The sequence below is a fragment of the Thermobia domestica genome, chromosome 12, assembly GCF_964235325.1.
Source record: "Thermobia domestica chromosome 12, izTheDome1.hap1.1, whole genome shotgun sequence".
NCBI lineage: Eukaryota > Metazoa > Arthropoda > Insecta > Zygentoma > Lepismatidae > Thermobia > Thermobia domestica.
In genome coordinates this window covers 9,664,179-9,687,497 of record NC_137465.1, presented here as the reverse complement: position 1 = coordinate 9,687,497, position 23,319 = coordinate 9,664,179, and the positions used below count along the sequence as shown (strand labels likewise).

The 23,319-nt window shown below is 36.0% G+C and overlaps 1 protein-coding gene across 1 annotated transcript in view; it reads right to left on the bottom strand.

The window, feature by feature from the left end:
* Positions 1–7,385: 7,385 nt before the first annotated feature.
* Upf1 (Upf1 RNA helicase) overlaps positions 7,386–23,319 on the bottom strand; it is a 100,084-nt gene continuing 84,150 nt past the window's right edge. Inside the window, exons 17-18 of the mRNA XM_081733429.1 lie at positions 21,354–21,539; positions 7,386–10,496 (exon numbers count right to left, since the gene is read on the bottom strand). Coding sequence (XP_081589555.1) covers positions 10,488–10,496; positions 21,354–21,539 — 195 coding nt within the window. The 3' untranslated portion in view covers positions 7,386–10,487. The remainder of the gene's footprint in view (positions 10,497–21,353; positions 21,540–23,319) is intronic.

The following is a 23,319-nucleotide window of genomic DNA, read 5'->3' as shown; positions in this document are numbered from 1 at the left end:
TACGATTTAAATAAAATGGCTGGCTGTTAGAATTCCCTGCTCACATATTTCGATAAATAATTTTCATTGCTTCGTAGATACGTAGAGCAATGTTTAGATACACATTTTAGGAGAGTGAATTTTGGTGTATATAATAATTTCATGCCAGGTAAAAGCTAGATAAATTTTGATAAAATGTTTCATATGTAGTTCTCAATAATAAGCTTGCTGTTCGGAGTGAAGTTCCAAGGTTCAGCATTGCCTAGCAGTTTTTGCTATTAATATCTCTTCTAACAATATTGGCAGTGGACAAAAGTTAGCCCGTGTTGAAGCTTTTTGCTCCAAATTTAGTTATTTTACTTATTTAAGGAATATATTGAAAATTGTCAGCAGGCACGTATGCAGTAATTTATTTCGGGAGAAGTCCGACTTCAATATTAGGATAAATTATAATAAAATTTAAAAGATAATCCTTAAATTTAGGCTAAATTTACAGAGAAGTTGGGATTTCAGAGGGAAGTCCGGACCACCTGGACCCACCCCTAAATGCGTCCTTGTTTGTCAGTAACGTTTCCTCATTTTGAAACCCTCAAAAACTTCGGATATATAAAGGAAAACGAGTTATTTTCGATAAAATATCACTTCAGAAGACGCGACAGTTTTATTGCACATGGTGGTATCCCAAGTTCACAAGGGCAAGAATTCATTAATTTTGATTCTCTGTCATTGTGCTCTATCGAAAGGTTAGGTTTGTAACATATTACTCCTACGAACAAGCATGACTGGCAGATAGGAATACTGAACACAACTCCAGAGAAATGCATGCTGAACTTACGTTTATAGCTACGCTTTGATGATTTGCCCTCAAGGTCAATCGAGTGGTAATTCAGTTCCGTCTCTGTTCTTAAGCCATGTTCGTATTACTTCGAACAGTTTTGATACTGAAAAAAAGCATGCCTCTTAATATAACAGACTTCTTTCGCGTAAGAAATCGAAACTCAGTTGGTCAGAGCAACTAGTCTGTAAGAATTAGGTTGTTAGTTAGTTAGGAGCCCAGTACGAGTAAGGGTTTTTATTACTATTGTTTTTATCTTTTTTATGTGAGGAAAAATCAAATTGTGACATCGCGATATCAAATGTATTTGATTAGGTAGCTTTGTCTTAGCTAAACTTTAAACATCAGTAACCGTCGAAATTATTTCACCAACTGATCACTTACTGAACATTTCAAACACGTCAAACCAGTGGCATAACATGAAGGTTAACCTCTCCTCCGCAGTCCTTAGTTATGCGTCCGTACTTTCAAGGGCGGACTAAGGGCCGGGCGACTGCCCGGGGCGCCAGAGAAAGAGGGGCACCAAAACGAGCCTCAAAAAGTAAATTTTATAATGTGCTTTCTACTGACGTTTTTGGTTTATATTCTTGTAAAGTAGTGGCAATTATATGATCTTTTTCCATTTCACTATGGAAGAAGATAGTTTATAGTACTAAGGGGGCTGTATCGAAAAATTGAGAGATGGCATGTAGAATAAAGAGTTAAATAATAATAATAATAATAATAATAATAATAATAATAATAATAATAATAATAATAATAATAATAATAATAATAAATATGAATGTCTTTGGAGAGCCGAAATTATGTGAGACGAACAATGATATGTAGAGGTTTAAGATGGGTGGTCATAGAGGAGGAAAAACCAGGATTTTTCTCTGTCTGACTCTCTAACGTTAAGATTATGTGCTGAAGGTAAGAAGCATCATCATTCTACAATAGGTTGCTTTTACGTAGAATATCTATTACTTGAGCTCCCCTCCTTCGGGCAACTTTGCTTATGTAGTAAATTCAAAACAATTTCAATTTAAGACAAATATTTATAGAGAAAATTAAACATTTAATAGGGAAATCTGTTATCAAAATATCCAAACACGTAGATAGAAGACTATATAGTGAGAAACATTGTGAAACTATAAAATTCTCCAAATTAGAATTAACATTTACTGGAAAACATTCGTTATGCATCAATGAGCACAGGGGAAATAATTACGAATCTGTTTGCAAACAAAAATTAGAGACACTAATGCAAATGCGACGATATTTTCTCTCTTTTTTTTTTTTTTTTTTTTTTTTTGGTATCGTCATGAGTTTTACACATACGTTACAATTTGATTCTTTCCCAAATAAAAAATAAATAAAATAACCTTAGTGATAAAAATGACAACAGTACTTCCACGGGATTCGAACCGTCTACCTTCGGTATACAAACTTGTTGCTTTACCTAACTGAGCTATTTGCTCTCTTACGTAAGCTGAACCTGTTCTACAGTAAAGACGATTTTTCATTACGATTGGGCTAACAATTCGTCTTTTTCCATAGGTAATTTCCACTATTTGCACTATCTATACGTTAATACTTAGCATAGATTCATATATTTGGAGTTCGCTGATAATGCATATAATAAGACATACTAGAAATATTTCGTTAAAATTTTCGTTTGTAGATCTAATCCACGCTTCTCTCAATGACATAGATGTCGCTGCTTCGTGTTGAACTGCAGAATTCCCTCGCGTTCTTGAAAATTTCCCACTTTAGCAGAGTTGGTAATTCTCGAGATTTCTGTCGATTTAATGTTTTTTGCTTCTAATTTGTTTATTTTAAGCTAATATCTAAGACAAATATTAAAAACGGGTTTGTTATTAACCTGTCCTGCTGGGGAAACCTTCCGAAATTTCGAACATATAAAGAAAACGAAGATATTTTCAAAAAACTTCAAAATAAAGAGACGCGTCATTTATTTTGCTCATGGTAGTACATGGGTGATTCAGAAAGTAGTATCTCCAAACTCACTACATGACTAATAGTTCTGCAAAAACATTCTGAACTGTTTATCATTAATGCACTGATGTCAAAGGTATATAATGTCATTTATTTCAGCTTCCTATCTCTTCTCGTTCCAGAGTAATTGACCAATCCATGACATCCAGTGGTGAAGTCCGGTTGAAACAGCGCGCTGTCATTGAATTTTTGACTGCGAAAGGTTTGCGACCACGAACGCAACCAGGATCGCTGGCAACGAGTCGTGGATACATCATTACGACCCAGAAACGAAGCGATCGAGTACTGCCACACATCCTCTCCTCCGCCAAAAAATTCAAAGTTGTCCCATCTGCTGGAAAAGTGTTGTTAACATTCTGCCTCATCCTGCTTATAGTCCGATCTTGCATCCTGCAATTTTGGCTCTTCCCCCAACTTAAGGATCACCTTAAGGGTCAATGCTACAGTTGTGACGCGGAGGTGGAAGCAGCAGTTCGGCTATGGTGTCAACAGCAGCCACCAAAATTCTTCGCCGACGGTATGAAAAACCTTGTTTCGCGTTGGCGCGTGCTGCCCGTAATAGGCATGTTGAAAAATGTTGCCACTACTTGTAGCTGACATTGCAAGATTTCCACTGATATCCGTCAAATACAAATAAAGATATCACCTTGGAGGCATTGCTTCCTGAATCACCCTCTTATTTTACTGGAGCATCAGCCATTGTTCTGAGAAACACTGAAAGAGCATAGTCAATAAAACCCGAACACCCATTGCAATGTAGAGTAACAATATTCTATCACCTTTATTATCAGGACTCGTTACAACTGTCTGAATCGTCTCTAGTTCTTCATCCGACAGGAAATGATATCAAACCACGTTTCATCAATGTATACACCTGCTACATATTCCTAAGCACAAAGATTATTGACGCTATAAAGATATTTGCACCGCCATACATTTGTATGTGGTGATTCGCTCCGAATACATTTTTTCCACCGGAGATTTAAAAAAAAATGAAATGAAATATTTATCTCCCGCGGTTATGCCGGCTAGACTAAAGGAGACAGTGATGATTAGAAATGAATGAAATGGGAGGAGACGGAAGATCCCCGAGAAAAGCCACGCACACGGTGTTTGTCCACCACAAAGCTCACTTGATGCAAACTGGGATCGAACCGAGGACCCCATGCACCAGAGGTGAACATCCGACCACTGAGCCACCGCGGCACCCCGGGGATCTAAATTTAGTATTCACACTTCGTAGTCGATAAATCGTACTGGATTGGTGTAGAAACTCTCTAATAGATATAACATTCATAGCAAGATCCTCTCTTTCCTAGATTATCTTTCAGGGAGAAAACGTGTCTCTCTGCCTGGATCCGGTCTCCATTTAGTCCCGTCTTATTCTGAGTGCCTCAAGGGAGCGTGCTGGGTCCATTTTTGTTTTTATTGTATATGGACGACTTGCCTAACATCTCGAAATGTTCATCAAATATATTGCTTTTCGCTGAGACTGAACTCTTCAGAGTCGTTAACACTCTAGACGATGTTGTTTCACTGCAAGCTGACATAGATATATGTTGTAATTGGTGCTCCACCTGGAATTTGTCTCTAAATCCCAATAAATGTACCAATCAAACGCGTCTCATCTCAAAAAGATTTAGGTGTTGTCTTTGATGAAAAATCCTCTTTTGCGGATCTTATCAGTTGGATCTCATCTAGAGCTATGAAACTACTTGGTCTACTCTTTAGATTTCCGGAAATAGTCTCCCTGCCCTTACGATGTTTTATAAGGCTTCTATTCCACCGATCATTGAATATTGTTCATCTGTATGGAATATGGCAGTACCTATTAATCTATCTTGCATTGATTCTTGCATTCAACTTCTTGCCACTGTTAGATTTAGAATTCCCGAGTTACGAAATTACTCGAACCAAGAACTAATGTCGTTAATGAACTTCTGTCCTGACAAACGATGCAGCGGAGCAGATTTACTTAACCTGTACAAGATCATTAACCCTTTCCGGATCCGGGGTTTTTGGGGTATTTTTTAGACTTTCAGTCAAGCAGCTACTGCATCGTCACTATTTATCCTAGGATCATGATTCATACCTCATTCTCTTCTGAATGGAGATGGCTTTCCAATGGTACCACTTGCATGCTCATACTATATACCAGGAGAGGGAAGTGATGTCAAAGGGAATTTTTTTCAAACTTTGGGCCCCTCTGGAACGGCCCTGTGTGAACGTAGAGATCTAAAAAAAAAAAAAAAATGTGATAAATAGTACTTGGTATACTGAATGTGTGTGCCAAATTTCAAGTATCCATCTTGAATACTAAGGGCGGGAGAAATTTTATCAAGAATCCCCACAATGCCCCAACTTACCGTAAAACACCATTATCTCATGTAAAAAATTTCCTGAGACATATCTATTTACCTTAAGACTATAATCCGCCAATCATTCTCTTCAGAATAGAACTGCCTTTCAGGCGGTACCATTCACATGTCACCATCATGTATCTAAGGCGGGAAAATCCCGAAGAAAGGGATTTTTTGGTAAAAATATCCCTTTTTTCAACTTTTTGCCCCTCTGGATCCCCCCCTGTTTTAACGCAGAAATCTGAAAAAAAAAATCTGGTAAATACTACTCGGTGGACTGAATGTTTGTGCAAAATTTCAATCTTCTACGTGCAAAAATAAGCCCGCCAAAAAATAATAAAAGAAAATATATATTTTAGAATTATGACGTCATCACCTGCTATGTCTCGATGCAGGAAGGTGTGAAACCATACGTAAGGTCTTCTACAATGCCTCTGGACTTGAAGAAAAAAAAAAACGGACGAAAAAGCTCAAATAGGAGAGTTATAACGCAATGTACCATGAAACACCCGTATGGTACAATTTGTACCATGGGATTGTGAAAGGGTTAATGGCAAAATTGACTCTGAATTTTTACTGTCGCAAAATTAACTTTCGTGTTCCTCAGAGACGAACCCGCTCTCAATTTGCTAACTTATGAGACACGTAGGTTATTCATTTTAAAGCGCTTCTTGTTTCACAGACTAACGCACGATTACAATACACTGTCAAAAGAATATAACATTTTTACCTCTGAGAGAAACTTTAAAATTCAATTGATGAGAACCTTGTATATTGGGATAGGAACTTTTTTTTCTTTATACTGTAGAGTTTCAGCTAATTGGCCTAGTGCTGTATGAAACTTCGAGAATAAATAAATAAAATGTCACTCAACAAGACTTTACTTTCGTCTCAGAAACTGTCAACTGTAAACTTAAAAACATTCAGTAACAAATTGATGTATAATTCTCTTCTGCAGCTTTCGAGGAATTAGAATTATAGTTCCATCAAGTAAGCAGTAAGTGGTAGCACGTGCATATATCAGAAATGTTACTGTGATCAATTTCACTCCATTTCACGGTAGCTGGTTTATTCACTATGACGAGACTGCAATTCCCGGGTAGTTGGTGGTGTACGGTTTGAGGCATTATAACAGTTGGCTTGTTTTTGCCATATATGAACCGTGTAACTCCTCGCATTTACCGTTTCTTTGACGAGTATTATGCCATTCCTTCAATATGATGATGCCAAGTCTCCTGCATATCTTAATTATGGTACTAGGACTGTATCTGGCTTTGGACAGCTTCGTTAGATACCCTTCCCAGTACGGGTCAATCTTCGGTGTTGTTCACATCTGTTACAAATTGAGGTTCAATTTATCTATACGACCGATAAATAACTCACTTCACATTAGATGGCGCCACTATTGCTTCTGAAAAAGTCTCTACAGATCGAAAACAGATTGCTGATCTCTGCATAACGGTACTTTTGACATTATAGTAAGTAATAGATAGTTTATTGCAACAACCTGTTAAAAGATGTACTATACAAAATTCAATGAGGCAGTAACAAAACATATCTTAGATTCACAATCTACTTCCTTCTTGATCAGCTGGATCAGTACGAATCAACATCCTACTTGACTTGATTTGAAACAAATTTCTGAATCCGCCTTCCAAATCAATCTGTGATGCTAATTCATAGTTACCCAGCTAATTCTCTTCCCTCCTTCTTCACACCCACACTTATGCACGCAGAGTACGTGAGTGCTCCGGGGTGTGGGTGCGCCGCACCCACAAGATTTTCAGTTTGATAGAAACAAAACAAAATAAATATTTCTCACTTGCCATTATAAGAAAAAAAAAAGCAATTACAACATTGAGATGGTAATTAAAATTTCTAACTTCTCAAATGTAATTGTTTGTTTTAAATGTGTTTGTGCAAAGGCAACCAAGTAACACACTTCCCCCTTCCTTGCCTGTCACAGACAGTCCCCACAATAAAAAATGGACGACCTATATTGTGAATAGAATCGAGCATGGCCCTTTATGTCACTGTTCATAAAATATTCTAACTAAAAGGAAATCAATCAAAAAAATATCGAGACTTCTCTGGAAACATATAACTTTCCCGCCATTGAACTGCACCCACATAAATTATGGAAAGTCGGCGCCGTTGCCCACATTTACGTTTGGGAATAGTACTTTTTGATTCAATCAAACAAATCATACTATTGTTAAGATATTTATTTTCATTTTGACAGACAAAGAAAAATAAGAGAATCAAGGAGTCAAAGAACTATACCAAATGATCAGTTCTAGATTATTTGGGAAAGTCAGGAAAGTGTACCTTTGCAAAATATATTTTAGCAATTTCTTTTATAATTATACACATTTCCACATGGTGCTTGATTTATTAACATATTACTGTTTTCTCCTTGGTCATATATGCGCTTTCAGTAAAACATGAAAAAAAAAAATCCAATAAAAATTACATTACAGTAACATTGACTTGAATGTTTTATTAGTGTAAATTTAATACAAGTTTCACATTCTCTGTTTTTTATCAGTTATATCTTTTTTTTAAAGTTTTTACCAATTTTTGGATTTTTAAAATTTTATTTGTGTCCACTTTTTTGGTACGAAAGATCATCCATTTTAAGAGTTTCAATAATTAAACAAGGTAAATCAGTTTGTTAGTGATGAACTCAAAACAAAACAGGATTTTTTTTTTTTTTAACTCCACACACTCAAAAGAAAATCAAATTTAAACGCAAAAAAGCATAGAAATTTTCAGTTTAAATCTTTTATATTTAGGAAAAAAAAAATATTCTGTGTTGAATTTTTATAATTATTTCTTGAACTTTCAAGCAATAAATACTATGGGTCATTAAAACACACATTTTATTATTTCGATTCAGTACTCAAAAAAGCAATGATTTAAGCCCTCCTTTTTGTTTTTACTAGTGGAGGCTCTAGAGTGAACACAGAATACAACAAAGCATTAAGCAATAATATCTAATTATTATGTACATTGTTAAGTAAAACACATCGCATCGCTAGCGTATGTGATATTCAAATACCAAAATAATTACAGCAATAATTTTTTTTGTCTAAGAATTCCCAGTTCTCAGGTGCAAGATGGTATTTAAAAATTCGCGTGCTTTAAGGTGTGTATATATATATATACGAGTACGAAGTCTCCTCTCGATTACAACATAAAAAAAAAAAAAAGGACCCTCGTATTTCGCTATTAAACCCACGGGTACACAGTTTATCATAAAACTTGTTTAAAAAAAGAAAAGAACATGGACTCAATAAATGGAACCCTTATTTAAGACAGAGAAACCTACAAATGTAAGTTCTTTCATCTCTCCATATATCGTAAAGGAAACTTCGAACTACCATTGCACATGAAGTCTACAAGAACTTTCAAAAAGTCTTAATGTGTATACAGTATATCTAAGTTTCATTTTTTTTAATGTTCTTAGCGTATTTGACTGAGAACAAGTTTACTTTTGTACTATATATTATTTATTATTATATTCATTTCCCAACCGGTATATATTTTTTTGGTATTTATTACAATTAAACGTAAAAGTACACATTTCGCAGTAATCTAGGGATATTTTTTTCCCCTTAAATTTTCTTGTCATGTGTCCGTAATTTACAAATAATATATTTTAACAAAAACAAAGAAGAAAGCATTCTCTTCGGTGACAAAATTAAATATTCTTCTTTGTCGATTATTTTTAACACTGAGGTTTTCAAACCAAAAACAACCATTGCACTATATTTTCTGCGCCCGTAACTCTACTATGCTTTCCGTAATTTCTTTATTACCAAATGTAGGGGGGCATTGGAGCCAAACTGGCCTCTGAAAAATGGCAAATGGGTTTTTCTTATAAATAACCAATGATGAATAAAAGTAATTGCCACATTGCCAAGTATTCACACTGTTTGCTTTTTTACTGTGTGTTTGTGAAAGTATTTACACTAGGCTGATCTCTCTAAATATAACAATACCAACTAAATACTTCACTTTTCTCATCTATTTCGTACATAAAAAAATCAACCTTTTTACTTTATTTTATTTAAAAAAATGTATTTTCACCACGTAATACACTTCCCAGGAATAATTAAATATTACATAAACTGGTGAACAGCTAAAATGCCTCAAATATTTAACAGTACATGAAAGAATAGTCAAGTGTTCTATAGGCAAATAGATATCCCTTCTCCAAACCAAAAGTATTCCCATTTTGTTTTTTTTCTTTTTACACTATGGCATAACCCAACATTGATTATTATGCCTCTCTTCCAACTAAGTGGAATACATTCTCTAACACGTTAATTAAATCAAATGTGAACGAACGAAAACTTAAAAACAAAAGAAACTATATAATTCGTCACCACATCACGTAATAAAACACCGCTGCATAGCATAACCTACACTGATAATCAATCCACTGCTTTATGAATGAGTGAGTGTTGTGTGTATGTGTAGTTCGAAACCCCATTAACACAACGTGCGGTTCAAAGTGGCAAAAAAAAAAAAAAAAAAAAAAAAAGGTCAATACTAAAAAAAATCATTTTCGCAATGTAATTTTATTTATTTATAATAATAATAATCATTATTATAACCATTTGCTTGATCTAGAAATGTGTTTTCATATGGCATGAAACAATGTCCATCAGCCTCTTGGCAACCAGTGCGCTTGAAAGAAATATACTTTACACTTCTTCACAAGGGAATTATAAAAAAAAATTAATACTCTTTTTAAAAACTACTAGCAGTAACAAATAATGAAAAAATGTTCCTTTACGCAACTCGCTCCAAAGTGCACTAGCTGTACTTAAGAAATACTTTACAAGAGAACATTTGATACATCCTGTTTTCTGAACAATTATTTTCATTGTGTCTGCAAGAGGCAAACGAAATTGATGTAATAAAAACAAAACAAATGAACAGTAAAGCCCAATTGATCAAACACAGACCATGGACCACAATAACAGAGGTTCTGATCTCAAACCATTCATATGCTCTCTGCTAGGAAATAGCCTTTCGCATAATCAAAAAGCATCTTTTATTTATTTTATATTTTTCGTTGATTCGTGGATGTTACTCGTTTCCTTTCGCACTCTCCAGATTTTGCTCTTGGTTCTGGTTCCATGTTGGTCTCCCACACGATGATTTGGCCAGTGGGTGCGTACCAAGTGAGGCGATGCTTGGCAGACTGCATGACACCCCTTGTCGCTGTCTCTGTGTCCTTTCCTTATTGGAGGTACTCGCTACACAGCGCGAGTCTCAGCAATTGCTTCCCATTGGCTCACTCAGTACGGCTAACAAACGAAAAAAAGGATAAAAAATTATCTACACACAGCCACCTATAAGCAGAGTTGCACGTTTTACCAACTTTACCTTTTAAAAAAAAAACATCAAAATACTGGAAATCTCACTATAATCCTGCAAAATTTTCTAGTACTTATTTATTTATTTATTTTTTTTAAACATTACAGTTCAGTTTATCCGAAATTGATGGGACAGATGTGCTTCGGTGGAACGAAAAAACTTTTACACGCCCATTGACGCAACTGTTGCGTCCAGACTAAACCTCGCTACGAAGATAATTTTTAAATCTGTTTTCCTGAAACATGAAGCTAATGTGTTGCTAAAGGATGAAGCTTTCTGCCAATATGCATTTTATGTATGTGGGGGATACCACGGCGGAGGGAGGAGGGTTATGTTCATTGTTCATTATTTCTTTTTGTTTGTTTGCATCAGTCTGTTTGGGGGCATCCCCCTTAGGGTACACTCATAAAAATTGGTATATGATGTAACGAAGTAATCCACTACATGATAATAACCAGTATGCGTACTTGGTGCTTATATGGGGGTTGACGGGGAGCAAAGTTCGCCATTTTTTAAACGTTTTTTGACATAAATTAGATTTATTTTCAAGACGGTTCCATATAAGACAAGATGTCTTTTCACTGAATTAGTCTAGAAGCATATTTGTTGTTGCTATCTATGTTCCATAAGCTTTTCAGTGATGTATCAATCATAAGTCTGTGATAATTTAGAGTCGACACCAGGATCTCCAACGCGAAGGTCTGCAACAGCCCTTTGAAAATTATATAAGGGCGTTTTCATAGGAATTTCGTTCGGAATTTTTATCTTGATTTGTATTGCAGCAATAGTTACCACTTTTTTTTTTTGTTACTGTGACAAGTGTGTCACAGGTGCCTTCACATCATCATTTTGTAGGTGTAGAGTGACTGCAAGGGTTGCCAGGAACTCCAAATTCTATTTTTTCATATTTTTAAGACTTTTTTTCTTCTACGAATAGGGCGGGAATTGCACAAATGTTACCTCCTTGGAATCTGTGTTTCGTTAAGCTTTCCAATGATGTACAAATCATGACTCTGTAATAATTAAGGAAGGGGCCACCAGGCCCCCCAACATGAGAGTCGAAGATGTCGGTTCAGATCCCTGGTGGGCGTAGAAAGGTTAAATTAGAATTAAAATTATTTTGGTACACAGTACTGTTCATCTGATAAATTTTGAGTGTGAAAACATGCTGTTGGCAACATATGATGCCTTCAAAACTGAATATTGTTAAACTAACCCGTACAACAACAACAATGAAGTTTAATTCACTTGTGGAGAAAAAAAAAATCTTTTATCTGAGATTAGATGAACGATTTTTAGTATCTCGTTCTTTAAGACGTTTAATCAGAAACAATTCAGCAGGGAAGGTTTCGTCTTGTTCCACGTACACTACGTCCTGTTCCATGATATTTTTAATCATTCTATTGGGTTCTATGAGATTCTAAATAACAAGAATTTTAGAAATAATGATGATGATAAAAAAAAAGCATCAAAAGATTGCAATCTTGGCGAACAAGTAATTTTTGGATCAGGGGCCACAAAATTTTTGAACGGGACCTATATCGAGTTTCCGTATTGTTTTTACGGAATAAGCACATCATACTAAGTTAAAGTGATAGCTTGGGTTAGGCTACACTATATGTAGTTCTCCAGATATACGGCGTATAAGAAAATTTTTAATTGAAATATATTGGATCTTTTAATTCAAAAAAATAACGCAATAGTAGGTTTTTTTCTTTTCTTTTAGCGATTCGGTTAGCCCGAAAATTCGGTTAAACGAGACTGTAGTGGATTTTAAAAAATCCATATTATTACACAGTTTAACGAAAAAATGTTCAAAGACTAGACACATACCAATCGATAAATATGATTGAGCTTAATAAAATATGCTCATGCGTGGTTTTCGAAAAATCGAGAAAAATGAATATTTTTGTAAATCTAAAAACTGATACTGTACAAAAACCACATCTAGTATTAAGGTAAAACTGCAACTGAAATAAACTCTCGTCCACCTCTTCATTACGATGCTAACAAAACAAACACATTATGGTTAACGATATAAAAGTCAAAATTACTCTTACATCTTAAAACTATAATTCTTTAAAACAAAATAATATCAAAAGAAGATCTATACACTAGGTCACATCGAGCTGAATACAATGGCATATTTGAGGATACACTGTCGTGTGCAGTGTTCGAGAAAAACGAATTTTCACCGTTCGTGCTAATCTGATGCAGTTACCAGATTGGGTTATTTAACTGCTCTCGCTATCAAAATTTTAAATTGGGCGACACACTACTTTTGGGTTACTTTTAATTATACGCAGGTGAAAACTCTTAAGAATGCGTTACTTTCTTATTTTTATATATGAAATCACTACTTGTTAGTTTTACTGTACAAAGGGCACTAGGAAAGTTTTGCAATAGAACAGACCGGATCATCACAGAGTTTGCAACTCAGCACGTGTTTAGACATGTCCAAAGCTGCACTGTACAAGTTCTAGTCATTGTCTGTGTCAGTTGATTTTCAGCTATTAGTGAAAGGTGGTCAAAAACTGAATGCCGGGCAATTTTACGCTACATTTGCAAGTGGTTTAAGTGTTGATCAGCGCTTAGAGGAAATGACTCCTGTGCTTGGAGGATTATTCTCATCGTACAGCGATATTTAGGTGGTACCGAGAGTTTTAAAAAGGAGACTGAAGACGCTCCAAGGTCAGGTCGGCCATCTTCATCTATGACTGTTCAAAACATTGCTGCAGCAAGGAAAATGCTTGAGACAGATAGACGGGTTTCATACCATGAAATACAGGTATGCTTGGGCATTAATGCACCAGCAGTTCGTGCTATTCTCCGCCATCACCTTCGAGTTAGAAAGCTTTGTACCCTTTGGGTACCACATGACCTGATCGACGAGCAGATGGCACACCGTGTTTCATAGTGCAGCCATGAAATGTTGAAAAAATTTTAAAATTGAAACTCTTCCTCTGAGAACAGTATTGTGACAGGTAAGATAGGTGACTATGACGTCTCGACCAAGGCTCAAAACAAAGTATGGGTGTTCGAAGATGAGGAGACCCCCATGGCTGTTCGAAAGTCCACATCAGTGCAGAAGAGAATACTGCTGTATTATTTAGTGTGTGAGGGATTGTCGAGCGAATTGTCTTAGACACACAGAAAGACAGTCACAACAAAGTGATACACCGAGGAAATGTCTGCCTAAAGTTCTTACAGTTCTCAAACAGTGGCGCTCAAACTCAAGGATGGACAAATAGTTTCTTCACCACGCCAACGCTCCACCGCACCGTTCAAAAGTTTGCTCAGAGTATTTGACCAGCACTGGACTAAAACCTGAGCACCCTCCATACAGACTAGATCTCGCTCCCTGTGACTTCGCGCTGTTCCCCCATGTGAAGACCAGACTGAAAGGAAGGCGTTTCACAAGGAATGACGCCCTACTAAGGGCTTGGGACGATGAGTGCCCAGATCTTTGCTGACAGGTGAGACATTCTCCGACGACTAGTTACGAAGACTGGTAAAATGTGTAACGTGTGGTGGAAAGTACTTTGAAAAAGTACAAGAAATAAGGCCGTATTGCAAAACTTTCCTAGTGCCCTTTGTATATACTGCAATAAAAGTTTTCTTTGCTGAATATTCTATTCACACCGCACCATAGTTTTAGTAAAACTAACACGTTCTATTAGTTCAATTATTGTTTTAGTACTTTTTAATCTCCAGATCTGACAACACTAGACTTTTGATGAGTTTGTGCTGTTGCAGTATCACTGACCGTGTTGATGTTTCAGTAGGCCTAACAATTGTACGGAGCTGTGTAAACGTCAACTTAAAATTATTCATATTAACATAATGAATAAATGGAGCTACAATAAAAACTTCCAAAATTCATGACACCCAGATAAAGGATTTAGTGAATGAATTAAAGAAGTGAGGAATAGGAAAAAAGTCATAGTATAAGAGTCGTAAAATATATTAAAGAACCTACAAAATTGACTTAGGCAAACATATGTCTCCTTGAAAATCAGAACGGTTGTCCATTATATAATATCACCACACTGCACACAGTTTATTCCACACTGCAGTTCTACTACTCTCGATGCGTATGGAGTTTGTCCTAACATATCATCACTGCGGTCACTGCCTGACCATTGCCAGCCCAAACATCTGACATATTTCCAACTCCAGATGTTTATTAAATCGATGTATAGTAAAAGTGTATAGTTGCAAAATAATTCATTTTTATGTTTGGGCTACAAATAGTTCAAATCTGCTACTTTTAGACTACAACCCCGCTACTTCTTGATCTTTGGATTTGGCAACATTGATCTGATGTAATGATGGTTCTTATTCTCCTAGAATATTTATTTATTGTGTATGAAAAATATACACTTAAGTAGCAGATTATGTCTGTTATTATTTCATTTCCTTAAACAGTAATGCAGATCTTAACTGTAGATTTAAGATTATTATTAACTTTTGGATAATCATCTGAATAATGTGCACAATGAGTAGGAAATTCAAGTACAATCTGTCTTCAACATTGAGAGAGGAGGGGACAGGTAAGACTTTTTTTTTTTTTTTTTTTTTTTAAGCAATGTTCAAAATGTTTATGAAGTTGTAAAACAATGCTGTGGAGGATCGGGCAAGCAGAGTTGTCTTCAACATTGAGAGACGGGCAGATTTGAGCCTAATTTTAGGGGCGGGGGACATCAATTTCATCAACATTTCCTTTGTGGCAGTCGGATACAAATCATCACATTTCTCCCCCAAAACATTTCAAATCGGATTATTGGAAGGGACATGTCCCCTCATCCCCCGGGGATTTGCACCAGTGGTACAATCTTAAGAGTCTTCACCCCGGCGAAATTAAAATACCGCTAATTTTACAGTAATTATGTGATATCTTCAAATAGATAAAAGATAATCGAAATGTGGAACAAGAGCGCCCTAGACAATATTATTTTACATGAGAAACCGTTATCACGATTCACTTATCTGCTTTCGATTTCGAGCCATTTTGAAAATCGGCATTTATTTTCGTGTTTCTAAACAGCTGAAAACGGAAAGCCACTAGGTGACTTGTGATAAGGTACCACACGCAAAATAATATTGTCTAGGGCGCTCTTGTTCCATATTTCAATTATCTTTTATCTATTTGAAGATATCACATAATTACTGTAAAATTAGCGGTATTTTAATTTCGCCAGGATGAAGACTCTTAAGTTTACTAATGCTTCAGATGAAAACTACTCGTAGTGTCTGAACTCTATTTACTACTGCTAACAAGATCTCGCTTACAATCTTATAATTTGAACTGTTGACTTGACTTCAATATGTTCCTACTTTAGCAGCATTTAATTCACACTTCATTTAAGGCATTTACGATTGTTTTTTCACACAATGGTCGAACAGAGAATTATCCATTTATTTTTCATTTACGGATATCTGACAAACTATGTATACTGCAATAATGCGATATAAACATCTTACGTACGGACAGCCCATTTTATTTCTACAGCCTTGAGACAAAATCTTCTGATCAACATTGAAGTTACTACCAAGTTTCCTCAATAGTATTCATTATGTGATTCAATTACATAAAGAAACGCATAGCAGTGTTCAGATCGAAGCAACTAGTTTCTTATACTCGACATGTTGAATGAACTTAACTTTGACAAAATTCGCGTTCTTATTTTATGATACTAACTCTATGGTCCATCGAACCCGGAGGTTCAATACTGAGATTACAAAAGCTCTCCATTGAGTTCTATCCTTAGCCAATTGAATCCGGCTTTTATTTTGTATTTCTATTTCTGCAAGATTCATCTTAATATTGTCCTCCCATTTGCGTCTAGGTTTCCTAGGTTTTCTAATTAGATTGCCAGTTAAAACTTTGAAAGCGTTCTTACTTTCTTCCATCCTGGCTACATGACCTACCCACCTGAGCCTACTAGACTTGATGACCCTAATAATGTTCAGTAAACTACATAAATTATGTACTTCCTCGTTATGAAGTTTCCGCCATTCCCCATTCTTGTTCCTCTTGGGTCCGAATATTCGTCTCAGGATCTTATTCTCAAATACTTTCAGTCTACGTTCTTCCCTCAGAGTAAGCGTCCATGTTTCGCAACCCATACAGAACAACAGGCACGATTATCGTTTTACATATTTTAAGCTTCAAATTTCTCGACAGAATTCGCAACGACAAAAGATTCTGAACTGAATATTTTATAATAGCAGGCATTATTTTAAGTTCGTCTTTGTACTTTCTATTAACAAGTTTAGAAGTTATTTAAGATATTCTACTGTCATTTGACGAAGACGAATGCATAGTTTATGATGTTCTGAACTACTCATGGACGTAAGTAACCCCATAGTATACTTATGTATAATACTTACCATTCGTGTTGAATGAACTTCTTTAGATGTATTAACAAGTAACAGTATCATAGAAGTACGATACGTAAAAAAGTTTGGTCTTATTAAACCAAACTCCTTAGCGAGCTAAAATTTACCAAGCCTAGGGTTAAATACGGCATCTTACCTCAAATTAAATTAAATATTCTTTAAATGAAATGAAATCTTTTTAAGTTTTACGTCCCATGGTTATGCCGGCTAGGCTAAGGGAGATTGTGATGATGGAAAAATGAATGAAATGGTGGAATGAAGAAAGTGGGAGGAAACGGAAAAACCACGAGAACCCCCTCCCCCACACGGTGTTTGTCCAACACAAAGCTCACTTGGCGCGAGCTAGGATCGAACCACGGGCTCCATCTAGCAGAGGTGAAAGCTTTACCACTGAATCACCGCGGAGCCCTGTAACAGATATTTGGAAATAGAAAATATTTAAGTGTTCAGATTTGGCAAGTCATTTAGTTTCGTTTGAGCATTGTAGTTCACGGACATTAGTATTTTGCGTCATGAGCATTACACTAACCTGATAATTTCAACATCAGTAGAGCAATTAAGAATAATATCCACACCGTTATTCCCATAGAGAGACACGGATTGTCCATATCTTGAAATCAACTCCATCAATAACAAACTCAATTCCTAAACACTCTGGCCAAAATTGATGGTGATCCATCAAGTATTCTTGAGATTTTATGTCTCCCGGACGGACACACGGACAGACAGAGTAAATACATTATAAGTTGTTTCTGGTAAACTAAACTCTTTGAAAATAAAGAGGCGACACGCAGTGTCAATTCGATCTTATACAGTCTACAGTCACAGTGAACTTCTAAATAGTTAGGATATCCGATGCTAACAATTGCCAGTCTGCCTATATGCATAAAAACTTAAAATGGGACAGTTTATTGATATGGTAAATTATTAGCCTTTAAATATCTTGCTGCATTTGACAGTCGGTACGATTTTTTTTATTTTTCTTTAATACACAATACGATCATACATATTAACTTGCATTTGGTCACCACAACTGTCTCCGGCACAAGTTTAACGAAGATTCATATGTATACATAGACAAACAACGAAAGAAAGAAGGAAACAAAGAAAAAGAAAAACGAAAGAAAAAGAAAAAAAACTAAAGGAAGAAAAAAGGGGGAGAAAGAAAAAAGAAAGAAAGGAGATAAATGCAGATTTAACATTATTAGTATCGCAAATCTTGAAAAACTGCTCTTAGCGGCTCAGTATTGTTAGGGAACTTCAAATCAAGAAAGAATTCACCGCATGGTAATAATTTCATAAACATACAATTTGGAAAGGGTTGGTGGTTACGCGGATAGTTCCGCGAAATATCTGGCTTTTAATTTGATTTGATAAGGTAAGAACTAATTAACGTATGCAAGTGAGTATCTAACAATGTAACCATTATTACAAAGTTGTAAACGTGGAATCTTCAACCCTACATCTCAATCTCTTTTTATTCAAATTTAATTTTGCGTATTTCTTGATTACTTCTTTACTGCACTAGTAGCTCCGCTGAAGTGTTATGTAAATGAACTGGAAGGTCCCTTCGGTTATAGCACTCACAAGGAATTATGATAACTATGAACACTGCATGCACATCTGACCCTTTCTTCCCATCATTTACACTTCAGATGACACTTTTTCAAGACGTGCATACGTTATTCATAAGCTTTAATATATTCAAATTGAAAGAATACAGCTGTGAGATATTGTGCATTTTAATTTACGAGATTTTTTTCCCGCTATATTTAATATAAATACAAATTACAAGATTCGATACACAATCAGTCTTGATCACTTCTTCACCTGAAAATATGCAACGAAAAACGTTTGTAGTCACTACCAATATTGTTTCTCATGTTAACCCGTTACTGCCAAATCTTTGTCAATAACTTAAAATTGACTCATGATCTTTCAAGCTCAAACTAGGAATGAACAAATATTCATTTCGATTAAAAATCTTTATGTACATCTGCTATTTAGTAATTGCAGAAATTTTCAATGGTAACTCCCATTATTTTCAGTAGCGTTTCCTTAAAGCATTTACAGTGGACGCATCATCACATAGTATCCACGTTTTGGTATATCATTATCAAAAGTATTTTCTTCTGGTGATTAAAATGTACACAAATACCTTGATAATATTGTAACAAAAATTACCCTCTTAAAAATTGGAATTTTCACAGAACTACTCCAGAACTTTTGAGTAGTATCAAGGAAACTCCCGAACGATGCAGATGCACGTACGGTTGTTATAAACAACAGTCTCAAGTACAACTGCATAATTCAGGAAAGTTTTGAACATTAAAGAAGAGTTTTGTAAATGCTCAAGTTTTTACGGGTGCAATTCTTGTTACTGATATTATCGATGTTTTTGAATATATTTTTATTATCAGAAGAAACATTTTTGTTTTATAATTCTATACCATAACGAAGGATGCCCTGTGATGTGATAAGTTTGCTGTAGATACTAAGAAAATTAGAATTCCCGCTGAAAATTTTGGTAAATACTAAATACCAGACGTATAAGAAGGTTAGTCCATGTGAATATTTGTAATCATGTGTCAGTTTAGCTCCTTAAGTTATTAAAAAAACAAATAAATTTTAATCCCGGATTTTTCAGAAACCAATTAATATGTGAAGAAATTTTTTTCAAAAATGAAACATCATGTGAACAGGTGAAGATGATCCATAGGTGGTCCCGTCGGAGTATTTTCCACATTTCTTAAAAGATTCTTAGAACAAAACAGTGCCCTAGATAATCGTATTTAAATTAAATTGGTCACATTTGAAAGAAAAACTCAAATATTTTTGTCCAGTGTTAATAATGGACGGGATCAAACACAGAAAAGGAAATTCACTCATGTTTACTTTCTGATTAATCGATATGGGTTCATTGTTGGATATTTAGCAGGCAGGTCACTTGGGAAGCTTTTATGTTTCCGTGGTGTTATGCCGTAATGTGCTAACGTAAATTCATTTCCTATCGTTGTGTTATTAAAGAATAAGTTGGTGTATTTTGGAATATCACAACACGCAAACTCTGGTGCAGGTTCAGCGTGCTTTTCGGAGACGATTTCAACATCAGGCTCTTCAACACACGTCTATTTTGAAGTGGCACCGTGAAGTTCATATCAGTGCTACCATTCAGTCCATTTCATCAGATATGTTGAAGCATGTGTGGCGTGAATGGGAATATCGTCTTGTCTGAATCGCCACTCGTGGGGCCTATATTCAGTCTATGAGGTACAGTAAAAAATATCTTGGGTCTTTCTTTCAAATGTGACGTATTTCATTTAAATACGTTTATCCAAAGCGACGTAATATCACTTTAAAATATGATAGTATTTTTACGGATACACTGTATAATGCTACCAACAACAAAAGAAATTAATTAAATTATGTGAAGAGACTTGCCTTTTAAGGAAACAAGCTTAGACCAAATGAAGCAATGAGGAATATATATCGACTCCTGACTTGTTCTTCCAGCTTAATTACAAGTTAAGTGAAGACGCGTCAGTTTATTTGATCAGTAAGCTTTGCAAATATCGCTCCTTACACTCCACAAGCCACTTGAATAGTAGCAAGAGTGGAGTAGGGACCACCTATGGATAAATCAAGCACTGTTTGTGTACGGACTGTATTTAGAAATAAAAATCACCTACGATTTTTGTACTAACTACTTGAATGCAATTTCTACCCGAAGAAGCAACACAAAAATAATTTCTTTAAGTACCAGTTTTATTATTTTTGAAATAGGTACAATACCACTGTGCATTATAATTACATAAATCAATCTGTATATATAAAAATACAGTTTTAACGCTTTCCGTTTTAAGTACGGAAGCTAGTCATGGCTGCAGAAAAATCCCTATGAAAAGTGTTACAGATTTCGCTGTTCCCTGCTGTGTGACTCACTTGCATTATTTATTCTGTTCACAATCACATTTTAATTTTTTTTTTTCTAAATGTTTCAGTTTTCTTTGTATCGACTGCTTGAATATATCACAGTTCAACGTCATTATAATACATTAAAAAAGTTTGATATTAAATGAAATGACACTTAATATTACAACCTGAACACAGGCAAGTTTCCTTCCAAAAATGTGTTGTTTACTGACTAGGGGTTATTTTCTTAATAGGTATTTACACTTTTTCTCTGATCTCAGTTTGAAATAATCAACATCTTTCTTGTTTAAAAAAAGAAAACAAAAATTAAAAATAATATCGTAACACTGGCACAGTAGCATGATTCATTACCGTTATTAAATGGTCAATTTTAAAAAGGTAACGATGACGATTTGTGGGATAAACGTATCAATGTGTGCGTGTGTGTATATATTTAATAACATCAATCATACCTGGGAGAACTGTCCACCCTGTGAAGCCCCGGGGTAGAAAGCAGATCTGTCTCCCTGATACGTTGAATCCTGGGACAGGAGACCGTCCATTTGAGACTGGAATTCACCCACCATGTAACTATCCTGAGAAAGCTCTGGTTGCGACAATCCTGGCTGAGACAAACTAAATCCAGGTTGAGACATACCCTGAAAAAGAAAAGGAAGAGCGAGTAAGAACAGAGCAGAACATACAATAAACTAAAAAACAGATAATTATTTTTCTATTAAAGTCAGAAGTATAAAGGAGGAAATTTATTGCTACTTCGTACCAAATCTTTTTATCGTCGCGACTTTTAACGGAAAAGAAATGAACAGAAATTGTTACTAGTTGTTGCGACTAAGCCTTCGGCCTGCTCTACACTATAAATTAAAATTGTGTTTAAGTTCTAATCGTTTACACTTAACATTTTTTTTCTTTTAGACTGCCCATCAACCACCCAAACTCCATGCTATATAGTTAATGCAATTATTTAATGAGTTCGTTATACACAACAATTCTACAAGTAGCGACATCTTAATGTGGTAAAGTTTGCTGTTTCTCATAAATTCTCATTGTGTCCCTTGTCTAACACCGACATATCCATTATGTCGAATGCTCCCGGTTAAATTGGTTACGCAGGACTTGAGAGAATTACAACATCGCCTTCAGCTCGGCTCTTCCTCACAGAGATTAACATAACAAGAGATAGTCAGTCATACGTGGAGGGAATGATGGAATCCCCTACTGGGGAAGGCGAGAAGTCAGAAGAGGCTGTCAGCTTTCCAAACAGGTCAATTACACGGACAACTAGGTCTAGAAGTGATGTTGCTTCACCACCATGTTACGATGAGAGATAGGCTATTGTAGTCGCGCCCACCGAAGAAGAGCGATTAGTGCCTCCTGCGTGGAAATGTATGTTTGAGGCAGATAGACTAGGTCACTCATTGGTACCGGTTATGTACGGTGTATCTCTTCCGTAAAATGCGATAGGCAGAACTCTGTCGTTCCTACTGGGGGAGGGAAGCCTTCAGAATACCTCCCAAACGGACGAGTAATACGTGCTCTTGGCCCTGGAAGGGGGAGGGGGAGGCGGTTGTTTGGGCGTCTGAGCGGTACCTCTTGGCGCTGGCTGAACGACAAGTAGGGAGGCAAGACCAAGCTCCGAGCACCTTCGGGTCATCCCGATGTTCCTGACTGGGTTGAGCTGTCGCGCTGTGTTAATACCGTGGAATTCGGTAACTTGAGGCTACGGTCTGCGAGGAGGAGGAGGAAGTGAGCTTCCTCTATAACGCTTGGGTGCCTTCACTGCTGATGAGGATAGGCTTCCACTACGCAGAGCATTTTGTTGCAGAGAAGGGCTGCAGAATGACAGCTCATGGGATTTTTTCTTGAGTCCCTTATAAACACTTCACAAGCTTGTCATACTCATAAGGCCGGCCTACCCATCGATAATGATCATAAGAATGTGCGGTGCCCTCCTCTTCCTATAACCAATATTACATCGCTCAAACAGGGCTGTATAACATCCCAGGATATTAGCGTTACAGACAGAGATTATTTGTATTAAAAAAAGAGTAAAGACCAATTGTGCAAATTATGAAAACAGATCTGTTCATTGTATTAATTAAATAGGGAACAGGATTGCAAACTGGTAGAAGAAAATTTTAGGTAAATACCTCGAGCAACATTTGACGAATAAACGACTAACTGGACTGGTGTTATATACTTCAGAACAGATACATATTATCAAATATTATACGGATGAGAGACAAAAGTCTTAAGATAGGGGAAAGCGCTACTCGCAGGAAGAAAAATAAGAATTCTATATACTTGAAAAGCCAGCACGAAAAGGAATTTTGTATAAATCAAGACGGAAGGATAACGAAGGAAATCTCATTGGATTGGATTGGCAGGATTAGGGTCAAGACTGCTTTGTTCTTGTGATGC